This window comes from Mesoplodon mirus (genome assembly GCF_964341445.2).
Source record: "Mesoplodon mirus genome assembly, chromosome: 18".
In the NCBI taxonomy this organism is placed as follows: Eukaryota; Metazoa; Chordata; class Mammalia; order Artiodactyla; family Ziphiidae; genus Mesoplodon; species Mesoplodon mirus.
The window spans coordinates 43,664,630-43,676,872 of record NC_138994.1 but is presented as its reverse complement, the minus strand read 5'-3'; the positions used below and the strand labels follow the sequence as shown (position 1 = coordinate 43,676,872).

Here is a 12,243-nt window from a genome sequence, read left to right as displayed (position 1 = left end):
CCACATGTAAGACCTGGTTCCTGACTTCCAAGAGCCCACAAGCTAGTTAGAAGCCAGAATCTCAACATGCAAAAGTCCAGTTTCATTAGGTAGCATATGATAAATCTCTAAGGAGTAGCTTTGGAAATGAGATTAGGTTATTGGTTCTCAACCAAGGCAATTTTGTCCCAAAAATGGAGACATTTTTGGTTGTCAGACATGAAGGGGGTGCCAGTAGCACATGGTGTAATTAGATACAAACTTCCTGCAATAAACAGGAGAGCACCCCACAGCAAAGAGTTTTTTGTCCAAAACTGTCAATGGTTCTGAGGTTGAGAAACCCTGCTTTAAATTATAGAAAGGGTAGAAGACCAGTGTGGGCTGTAGCAGCCATGGGAAAGCTTAATGCTGGAGAAAACTATAACCAAAAGCAAGCCCACATCAGGATGTACATCATTCAGCTTACAAATTGAAGAAAGGTATTGGCCACACCGAGCTAAAGGCAGTCTCCTAGTTCTGTCTTGATGACACGTTCCATAGGAATGTAGCGTAGAAAGAGCTGAAAGCTAAGCTGACAGAATATTGGTTTCTTTTGAGATAATTCCAGTTTAAGTAGAACATCAATTCCCCCTAGAATAAAAGTCAACAAAAGGAGTTAGAGGGTTCATTTCTTCACTTTGGCAAGACATGAGTCTGTGGTTGAACTCATTAAATCCTTGGAGTAATTTTACCAGCATTCGCTTTGAGCAATATTGAACATTAAATGCCCAAAGAGTTGAGTACCTGGATTACCAACTAGGCTGCAGTCCAGATGGTATAATTGTAGTAATTAAGTTCTTGGTGTAAGACAGTATTGAAGATGGGCCCTCGTCTATATGCTCTGAAGACAAGGACTCTGTCTGCTTCCATATGCAGCACATGGTGGGTGCTTTACAGGTGTTTGTAGGTGATAAAAGGGAAAGGAGGGAGAGGAAAGGGGTGAGAAAAGAAAAGGGGAGGGAGATACATACCTAAATTATAATGTGAGTTGGGGGGAGACTACTATAAACACAACAAGTCAGAGAAGGGCTACGAACATCCCTTGGCTTCCAACCTCAAGCAAAGTGGCAACAGCTACGCTATGAAGAATGAACAGTAACACATTTGTCATTCTAGAGGTACATGATCAAAGATTTGACCAGGATAAGAATAGTATGGGTTAAAAACATATATATATATATATATATATATATATATATATATATATATATATAGTAATTTGTTATATATTAAATAATTTATTTAAATTTCTATTGTTGGGCATTTAAATATTTTCTAGTTTTGTCAATCTGTATTTCATTGATTCTAGGACACACATGGGTTTTTTATATCTTAATATCTCTGAAAATAGCATGTGTTTATAGTTAAATAAACCACATTTTTTTCTTCCTTAGGTGAAATACTAAAATATTTCTGAATCTGACATAAAATACTACTGACATAAAATTTCTGACATAAAATACTACTGAATCTTACCATTAATGGCATCTTATATTTGGATAAAATATGGTATAAATAATGCTACAATAAGCATCTTTAATTATTATTGCACCATATTTCTTTGGGATAAATGCCTAGAAAGGAGATTGCTGGGCTAAAGGGTGCTCACATTTTGAGAGTTTTAGTGTATTTTATCAATTTGCTCTTCAGAAAGATGTAACTCAAGCATTTTCCTGCCAGCAAGATATCATTCATTTCTTCAAATCACTTCTAACCTGTTGAACCAAAAAATAAGTAATATCTCAATGTTGTTTTAATTGGCATTTATTTGACCACTAGTAAAATAGAAAGTTTTTCATGTGTTCATTGGGCATTTATCTTTCTTCTCCTATGAATTGCTTATTCATATCCGTTGCCCACTTTTGAGTGAAAGTACTCTCTTTTCCTGTGAATTTGTCAGACTATTTGTGAAATATCTGTCAGATATTAAGAAATCTGCTGCAAATATTTTTATCTGTTGAAGTGTGGCATTTTATTATGTGTATGATATTTTATGCATATAAATTTTATCTTTTATTTTCTGGTTGTACATTTGGAATGATCTTCTCTACTTCAATATTACGTAAATCGTCCACATTTTTTTCATTTTTCGTTTTCATTTTTTACATTTAAATTTTTAATATGTATCTTGCACTTATTTCAATATAAACTCGGAGGCTAAGGTCATTTCCCTGCTAAAGGATTAGCATTTGTCTTAACCCTGAGTAGGGTTGTCTGGGCAGCAACGAAGAGCTGGCCCAGAGCCACTGGAAGGAGAGTTGGGAGCCCAGTTGTCTTGATATGGAGGTGGGGGGTGGGTGGCAGTGCAGGGGGTGGTGTGAGGAGAACCTATGGCTTAGTATGTGTTTTGTCAACCATAACTATATATATATCAGTCCCTTCATCCAGCAAGGGATGAAGAACAGGGTGTCTGGAAGCCCCACCAGAGGCCTCTCTGTTTTCTCACGGGACCATATCTGCTTGGCTTTTTCCTTCTGCCCCCGGAATTTTAGAGAGGCCTGTATGACTTCTGTTTCCCGACCTCCTAGTGTATCAAAGCACAAAGACATGCCAGCAAAGAGTTACAGAAATTAAGGGATATTTCAAATGACTATATTTAATAATTAAAGTTGTACACTAGGCGTCTCCTCTCAACCCTGCCAGTGTCTGTGACTTATGTGTCTGACCTCATTGGGCAGGGACACCAGGAGTCTGAATTTGAGGCTCCACATGCATGTGGGTGGCCCAGACCAGGTGATCCTCCTCCTTCCCCTGACCACCTCTCCACAGCCGTCAGGAGCCTACTGGTTTAATTTTTTGTTTTTTTTTTTTGCGGTATGCGGGCCTCTCACTGTTGTGGCCTCTCCCGTTGCGGAGCACAGGGTCCGGACGCGCAGGCTCAGTGGCCGTGGCTCACGGGCCTAGCCGCTCCGCGGCATGTGGGATCTTCCCGGACCAGGGCATGAACCCGTGTCCCCTGCATTGGCAGGCGGACTCTCAACCACTGCGCCACCAGGTAAGCCCGAGCCTACTGTTTTCATCATCCACGGGCCCAAAAGCATCAAGGCCGAGTGCCCTCCCCTGCTGTCACTGGTGTCTTCTTTCTCAGGGCTTCCTCTCTTTGCTCTTTGTTTGTGATTTACAGGCTCGGGAAACCTGGGTGCTTCCTGATCATCTTCCTTTTGCCTAATGCTCAGTTTTCCTTCTCAGAGAAGATTTAAGGAACCAGTAGGAGCAGAAGTTGAGAAAGGACCCAGAAGGCCCTTGGGCCCCTGGGGTGTCCCAGTCCTGATCGATACGCTGCTATTCGCTGCCACTGAACTACAGCCACTTATGTCGATTCTTTTCTCCAGCTGATTTCCATGCTGAAAGAAATGAGTTATCTTCAACCCCAGCAGAGGACGCACATCCCTGAGACAGCAGCAGCCATGTTCTCCTCCAGGGAATTCTATTGGCAGCTTGTGGCTAAATTGGAGTTGATGGCAAATTGGTACAACAAGGTTATGAAAACTCTGCTAGAGGTGGAATTTCCGTTAGTGCAGGAAGAGCTGCAAAATATCGATCTCTGTCTGAGAGCTGCAGAGGAGACTCTGAGCTGGAAAACAGAAGGTAACAGGAGAGCACCTGGGGTCTGGGGAAAGGTTGGGAGTCAAGATTCTAATAAAGTTGGTAGAACCTCACTTCATTCCCCGGTTAATCTGATTTGGGTTTGAAGCACGAGTCTGTCCTCTCAGATATGCGCCCGACGTAGAGAAGACGAGGAACGACGTCCCTCTTCCGCCTCCTCTGCGTGCCTGAGAGGTTTAGACAGCTTTGCTGCCACGCTCTGGGGAATTTTCATGAACTCTCCCGCAGTCTCCAGCATATACTGGGCACTCCATGGAGGAGGATTTTTACTACATTATCATTGTTACTTACTTTTCTTAACTGGACCATAAACATCTTACATGAGGGAACTATGCATTTACTTTTCTTGTATCCTCCAGCGCAATTCAATAAACTTTCATTGACTGATTAACATGTACAGGGCACCATGTGCAGGACTGTGAGGAGAATATGAAATACAGGGGACGTGACCCCTACCTTCAAAGGGTTCATAACCAAGGCCATAACCAGGGTCATGGTAAGGGGTGGCTTTTTGTTACAACTAGGAAGGAAAAGGCTCTGATGATTACAAACTAACCTGTGCAGAAAAGTCTTATAAAACCCACAGGTATTAAATCCCTATGTTTCATAGCAACCAGACCTTTCGCTCTACCACTGTAAGCTATTTCAATTAATTCTATCTCTTTTGGGGAACAGGCATTTGGGATTATGTCATTCAGATCACCAATAGTATTCATGATCTTGAACAAAGAGTTCAGAAAACGAAAGACAACGTGGAAGAGATTCAAAACATCATGAAAACATGGGCGTCGCCAATATTTAAGAGAAAAGATGGGAAAAAGGAATGCCTTCTCTCTATGGATGATCAGCATGATCAAATGGAAAAATATTACAGTCTTATCAAAGAATCTGGCTTTAAGATTCATGCCCTTGTGCAGGTAATAACCAGCCTCACAGACACACATACCACCAGTACAGGGAAAGCATCAAGAAGTGTGTTTGGGTGCTAGAAGTGATTTGGAAATTAGAACAATCAATATATGCTGTGTCTTCTGCAGTCAGGGATAGAATTTACAACTGATAGCAAAAGAGCTAAAACTAATGGATGGGGAGCATGTCAAGTCACATTCTGGTATCAGTGTGTCAAAGTTAATACGATCTTAATAGTGACACCACTTAGTCGTCACACGACTTAACATCCCGCACCAAACCCCTAGCGGGTAGAAGGAGATGCCAAGGACAGAATCCTAATTTATCCACTGCGCTAACCACCCCGAACTCGTCCACACAACCTAGTGTGGCCCTGCAGCATCATCCTCATAACCTAGCTCTGCAGAGCCTGGAGATATGCAAGATGACTGTGGTGTCCCTGATGCACTGGGTCAAGAGAAGGAAAAATGCAGAGTGCTGCCCCTCATGCAGGAAGGCTCTGCCCTGCATTGTGATCAGGGCAAACCTTGTGTCTCATCATCCAAGACTGGATGGGGGAAATGAGCTATAAATAGCCACCAGCTCCAGCCCTACTGAAGTAGCCATGGGGCAGTTCTCCTGGGTTGATCTCATGCACAGAGTCAGTAATGAATCACAGTTGTTATCTTTGGGTTTTCTGTGGGTTGAAACACAATAAGATGTTGTACCTTTGACCTTTTAAGATTTTCTTTATCTGTTTTCTAGCTTATTAATTTCTGTTCTTTATCATTTCTTTCTTTCTAGTTAATTTGGGGTTAGTTTGCTTCTCCTTTTTGTCTAGCCTATAAAGGTTGAAACTTAGAGTATTGATTTCAAGCCTTTCTTCCTTTCTAACGCAAGCATTTGATGATATAAATTTCCCTCTTAGCAGTGCTTCAGTTGCAATCACAAATTTGATCTGCCTCATTTTCATTACCATTCAGTTTTAATTATTTTTCTTTTGCGATTTGTTCTTTAACTCAGTGGTCGTTTAGAAGTATGTTGTTTAATTTCCACATATTTAGGTCGTCTCTGGATAGCTTAATGAAATTGTTATCTAGTTTAATTCCATTATGGGCAGAGAAAATACTCTGTAAGATTTCAGTTGTTTAGAATTCATCAAATCTTGTTCTATGATGTAGAATGTGGTCTATGTTATTGGATGTTCCTTGTGCAATTGACAATATGTTTATTCTTCCATTGTTGGGTGTGATGTTCTATAAAATATCAATTAGTTCAAAGTGGTTGATAGTATTGTTCAGATCGTCTATATGATTTCTCAGTTTTTTTGTCTATTTGTTCTACCAGTTACTGAAGCTTAGAATGTTAAAATCTCCACCTGTGATTTTGGATTTCTCTGTTTTATCCTTTAGTTCTTTCAGATTTTTCATCACGTATTTGAAGCTCTGTTAGTAGGTGCAAACACATTTTAATTACTGTAACTTCCTGATGAATTGGCCATTTTATCACTATGAAATTATTTTTATTTCTGATAATACTTCCTTGTCTTGAAGTCTTTTTTTCTGATAATTCTATTGCCTTTTCTTCCAGATTCACTATTCCTACTTTTTGCATTGTCCGTCTTTTTCCAGCCTTTCACATCCAACCTTTTTGCTCTTTGGATTCAAATTTCTTCTCTTATAGACAGCGTATAGTAGAAACTTACTTTTCTACATCTAACAATTTTGCCTGTTAATTGAAATGTTTAGGTCATTACCCTTAATGTAATTATTGATATGGTTGGATTTAGCACCACTGTTTTGCTACTTGTTTTCCATTGGCTTCATGTCTTTTTTGTTCCACTGCTCTTCCTTTCCCACCTTCTTGTTATTAATTGTATATTTTCTAGTATTCTATTTTCATTTCTCAATAGGCATTTCAGCTTTACCTTGGTGCATCACATTTGCAGTGGTTGTTCTGAGTTTTAGTAGGTCTCTTGAACTAATCACAATCTACTTAGAGTTTTCCCATGAAATATAGGAACCTAGCAACAATTCAAACTGCCCAGCCATCTTTTATAGTGTTGGTGTGTGTGCATGTGTGTGTATGTGTGTGTGTATAATATACCCCACAACAGAGTATTATAATTTTTTGTTTTAAAAGCTTTGGGGAAAATATTTATAGAGTTTTGTATTTACCCACATAGTCACCATTTCCAGATTTGTTTTTCCTTTCTGTAGAACTAAGTTACCATCTATGGTCATTTCTCTTCAGCCAGAAGAACTTCCTCTAGTATGTCTTGCAGTTTAGGTCTGCTGATGACACGGTCTCTCAGTTTTTGTTTATCTGAAAATGTCCTTATTTCACCTTTGTTTTTGAAGAAGAGTTTCACAGAATATAAAATTCAGTGTAGACAGTTGTATTTTCCTTTCAGAAGTCATTTCATTGTCTTCTACCCTCCAAGGTTTCTGATGAGAAGCCAGTGTACTGTGTATCTTTGTTCCCCTTTTTTCTCAGGCTCCTTTTAATAGATTCTTTTAAAATAAATTCTTTGTATTTTTTTCCATTCAACTACGATGTGCCTAAATAAGTTTTCTTTATATTCAGCCTGCTTGGAGTTTGTGAGGTTTTAAATCTGTTTTTCACCAAATTGGGGGGGGGGGTTAATCAGATTACAGCATTCTTGTCTAATAATTCCAAAATCTATTTTATTTTCTGAGTCCTTTTTTTTAATGTGAAGGAAGTTTATTTTTGTGTCACATAAGTTGAAGGAATAGGCATTCCAGGATTGGTATGGCAGCTATTTTCTGAGTCTGTTCTTAGTGATTATTTTCTCTCTTGGTTAAATGTCACATTTTCCTGCTTCTTTGCATGTCTAGTAATTTTTTATTATATTCTAGTCATGTTGGATGCCACTTTAGAATCTGGATGTTATTTCCCTTTAAAGAGTTTGTGGTTTTGTTTCGACAGGCAGTTAACTCACTGGTGGGTCAGCTTGATCCTATTGAAGCTTTATGTTAAGCTTCCTTAGGGAGAGTCTAAAGAGGCCTTGCTCTAGAATAGAGCTCTAATCCTAAAGCATTGCATTTCTGGAGTCTCAACTGAAGTCCTGGGTTATCTGTGAGGTCTTTTCATTATTTCTGATAGAACACAAACATCTTCCAGCACTATATGACCTTCACAAACTCCATTCAGCTTAGAGCCCCCAGTAACTGTTCTCTGCCAGGCCTTGCAGAATCTTGCCCTAAATATGTACAGCTTAATCCTCAGTCAGAGATTCAAAAGGACTCAGCAACCTCAGCAGTCCCAAACCCCCATTTCTGTCTTTTCTGCCCAGCAGGAACGATGCTCTAATTGAGGTCCACTTTCCTATGCCATGGTTTGGAAAGTGCCTCTAGGTAGAAAGCCAGGTAGTTGTGAAGCTCACCTTGAATATTTCCCTTCTCTTAGGGATCACATCCAATTACCCAAAATAATTATTTCTTGTATCCCGTTCTGTAGCTGTTTGTAGCAAAAGGGAAAGTCCAATCTTATTCCTCTGTCTTGGCTAGGATCAGATACTTGAGCTATTTCTTGTTAGTTTACAGAAAATTCTGACACGTTTGCTCCTTGTACCGTAGTAGATTTGAGGTGAAAGGTCTAGATAGCTATATTGATAGGGTGACAGTAGGAAAGAGATAAAACAACTGCACAAGGCAGTCATAAAAACTAAACTGTAGAAGCAAACAGACATACACATCTTAGAAACGCCTAAGAGCAACTCTGGATTGTCACTGTGTTATGATTTGCATGATGATGGACTCTCATTAAATCTTTAATCTACTTTGGAAGGAAAAGTATAGGTAATACACTTTAGAAATTTTAGAGTTTTGACATTTAAAAGCAGAATCATGAGATTTACAATATGGCAGTGTTTCCTAAAGGGGTAAGAGTGAGTCACCTAGAAAATTTACTTTTGCAAAGTGGTAACCACGTTCTTTGAAGATGTAAGATAAATGGAAAGTTGCTGTAAAAAGGCTGAATGATGAGTAAATGGGACATCTGTACTTGCCATACCACCAGGTCGGCGACTGTATCATGTAAAAGGAGGGAAAGAAAGCCTGTGCATTCCTTTCTGTGTGTGCACTTTCTAATTCACTCAGTAGGATAAAGGTTTTTAGTTAATATTAAATACCAACAACAAAACACTCCAGCTCATTTCTTTTTTTAAATTTATTTTATTGAAGTATAGTTGATTTACAATGTTGTGTTAATTTCTGCTGGACAGCAAAGTGATTCAGTTATATATATTAATATATATATTCTTTTTCATATTCTTTTCCATTATGGTTTATTACAGGATATTGTAGTTCCCTGTGCTATACAGTAGGACCTTGAAGGTCCTACTATCCCATATAGACTACCTTGCATCTGTTTATCCCAAACTCCCAATCTATCCCTCTGCCACCCCCTTCCCTTTTGGCAGCCACAAGTCTGTTCTCTATGTCTGTGAGTCTCTTCCTGTTTCATAGATATAATCATTTGTGTCATATTTTAGATTCCACATATAAGTGATATCATATGGTATTTGTCTTTCTCTTTCTGACTGACTTCACTTAGTATGATAATCTCTAGGTCTATCCATGTTGCTGCAGATGGCATTATTTCATTCTTTTTTATGGCTGAGTAATATTTCATTGTATATATGTACCACATCTTCTTTATCCATTCATCTGTCAACGGACATTTAGATTGTTTCCATGTGTTGGCTATTGTAAATAGTGGTGCTATGGACATAGGGGTTCATGTATCTTTTCGAATTAGAGTTTTGTCCAGATATAGGCCCAGGGGTGGGATCCACTCCAGTTCATTTCTAAGGATTATCCAGGAAATGTGTTACTTGCTTGAACCCCAGATTTCTTATGTCTTGAATTATAATGCCTTCTACTGTTAGCATTCCTCCTTCTGCCCACCCCTGACTTCTGCTCTGATGCAACTTCCTCCACAGCCCTCAGTCAGCATCTCTGAAGCACACATTGCATCCATCAGCATCCCTCCTGAGAAGGTGACCTGACCCCATCCTCCTTTCTCAGGGAGAGGATGAGGCACCACATTTCCTTCATGGGTTAACTTTGTGTTCCTTTCAAGCAAGGGTTATACCCATTAGACAGAATGGGTTTGTTACACATGTATAGGCATACCTCATTTTAATGTTTATTGTGCATTCACAGATATTGCATTGTTCTGTTTTTTTTTTTTTTTAAATTGAACCCTGCCTCACAAGTCTATTCATGCCATTTTTCTTTTTGTCACCTTTTGGTAACTCTCACAGTATTTCAAACTCTTTCATTCTTGTGATACTTTTACGGTGACCTATGATCAGTGATCTTTGATACTATTGTGAAACATTATGACTTGCTGAAGGCTCAGATGATGGTTAGCATTTTTAGCAATAAAGTATTTTTTAATTAAGGTATGAACATTCTTTTTTTAGACATAGTGCTGCACACTTAATAGACTAAAGTATAATGTAAGCATAACTTGTATATGCACTGGGAAACCAAAAACTTTGTGTGACTGACTTTATTGCAATATTGGCTTTATTGCCATGGTCTGGAACCAAACCCGCAGTATCTCCAAGGTCTGTCTGTAATAGAAAATTCTTCATAACAGTGCAATGTTTCTCCATGTGTTCTTTTCATTCCCATTAATGATAATAAGACCAGTCCTCCCATATTATTAAACATGGTTTATATCCATTCTTCTTTATTTTGTAGGAAAACCTGGGTCTTTTCTCAGCAGACCCAACCTCCAGTATTTGGAAGACTTATGTTAACTACATTGATGATATGTTGGTGGATGGATTCTTTCTTGCCATTGAGTGCTCCCTCAAGTATCTCCTGGAAAATACTGGTATTTACTGGCTTATGGAAGTGGTTTATTACTGGGAAGGTAACAGTAATAGCATCTATTGAGTTATAGTGAAGTGCAATTGAGTGCTCTGTGACTTTTCCCAAAGCGTTGTGAACATTTTGTGAATTACAGCAAAGGCATTGCGTTTCTAAATTGTCCAACGATAAAAGACTTCTCTCTCTTCAAAACTCAGATGATAAATCAGGCTTTAAGATAGTGAAGCCCATAGCAAAAGCAAAAATATAAAAGCCAATTCAGTCTAAATGAAGCTCCAGTGAGGAGGAGTGAGTAAGCTGGAGCAGCTCCACCTGGACTTGACTCATAGCAGTGGGAGGGGACATTCCCTGCCTTCAAGCTGAATGTACTGTATCTCTGTGGCCTTTTGAGAACACAGGGAGGTTGTAGTAGCCAGCTTACATGGAAGAATCAAGTTTTTCTGTGTAAAAAGAGTCAGACAAGAAGCTGGGGATGAGGTAGCTTTTAGAAGGAAAAGGAATGTCAAGGAGGCAATGGGCATTCTTTGAAGCTGTTAAAAGATAGCCAAGGGCTTTGAATTTATGGTCCATACACAGAGTCAAAGACTGTATAGTAAAGGCTAACCTTGGTTTGTAAGGGATGAGATGGAAAGGGCAGAAGAGTTCAGGAATAAAGTTGAGTTACACCTTTCGCATTCTGGTAGATTCTGAGGAGCTCAGCGAGGGTGAAGGATGAGGTGAGGATGAAGGTGAGACAAGAGCTTAGTCCATTGAGCCCAACCCAAGGAAAGAAATCAAGTGCAGAGTTAAAATAGGTGGGCTGAGACCCATGTCCAGATATCCAGCCCATGCAAGAGGTTGACAGTGCAGAGAGGAGCAAGGCCAGCGCTGGGTGTAGCTCAGATGGGCAGCACCCACCCTCACTCCCACCCCATGGTCCTGGTAGGTGGAGTGACTGAGGTCAGAGGCAAGGTCTTTGCTTTCATGGTGCAAGGTGCTCCAAATCAAGGAGATACAGAAGCAGGAAATGGGCTCGGGCATAGCCAACAAGGCAGGAGGTCACCTTCTAGAACCTGGGGCATCGAACACAGGCACCGAGACTGGAAAACTGGTTCGTAGGGACCAGCGCCAACGGTGCTCATCTGAGTGAACTGACCAAACCTCCTCTGATACTGGAGGCTGAGGGTCCCGTCACTTAGCCCTCCTCTGGATCTAGGAAGATGCCCCAGCCACACTTGAGTGCAGGCACTGCATAAGGGACTCACCCTAGGCCAGTGTCTATCCAGCTCTCCTGATCTGGGCTGTCCGATATGTCACTTGTCCTCCTCTCATGAGGAGGAGAGCGTGGGAGCAAGAGGATGGGGACAGGGGATGGTAGCCAAAGTCACCTTCCCTCCATGGAAATGGGGGGAAAGGGAACACATTTCCTTCACAAAATAGAACGGGCAGGAGCTGGACCTAGTGGCTGCCTGAGCAGAGGAGCTATAGATAAAAGGCGCTGGTTACCAAGGCAAGGTGAAGGAGCCTAAAGAGAGTGGCCTTTAAGAGGAAAATCACCATGACCCTTTGCCATAGCCCAGGTGGACAAGTTTATTCCCCTGGTCCACCTTACCATTTCCACTTCTCGTGTTTGGTCAAACCAATACCATTCCCATGGCTTGGGCTGGCCTCCCAGCCATCTCTCAGAATCCACACCCTGCCTGGGTTAAATGTTACCCACTGTATCCAGAAGCACTCTTCCTCTTCTCAACTCATAAAGCGATTGGCTTGTACCAGGGGCGTGGAACCGCCACAACCATCCGACTTGTACAGTAATTATGTTGCCATTGCATCTAACATAGGGATTCGGTTCCTATGTCGTCACATAGGGCAAAATCTCATACAG

The 12,243-nt window shown here is 40.4% G+C and overlaps 1 protein-coding gene across 2 annotated transcripts in view; it reads left to right on the top strand.

Moving 5' to 3' along the window:
* The window catches only part of DNAH9 (dynein axonemal heavy chain 9), a gene marked incomplete at its 5' end in the record, with an annotated part of 308,568 nt that overhangs the window by 43,040 nt on the left and 253,285 nt on the right, over nt 1-12,243 (top strand). For both annotated transcript variants that reach the window (XM_082605525.1, XM_082605524.1), the window contains 3 exons: nt 3,351-3,606; nt 4,300-4,541; nt 10,248-10,383. In XM_082605525.1, the coding sequence (XP_082461651.1) occupies nt 3,351-3,606; nt 4,300-4,541; nt 10,248-10,383 (634 nt within the window). The remainder of the gene's footprint in view (nt 1-3,350; nt 3,607-4,299; nt 4,542-10,247; nt 10,384-12,243) is intronic.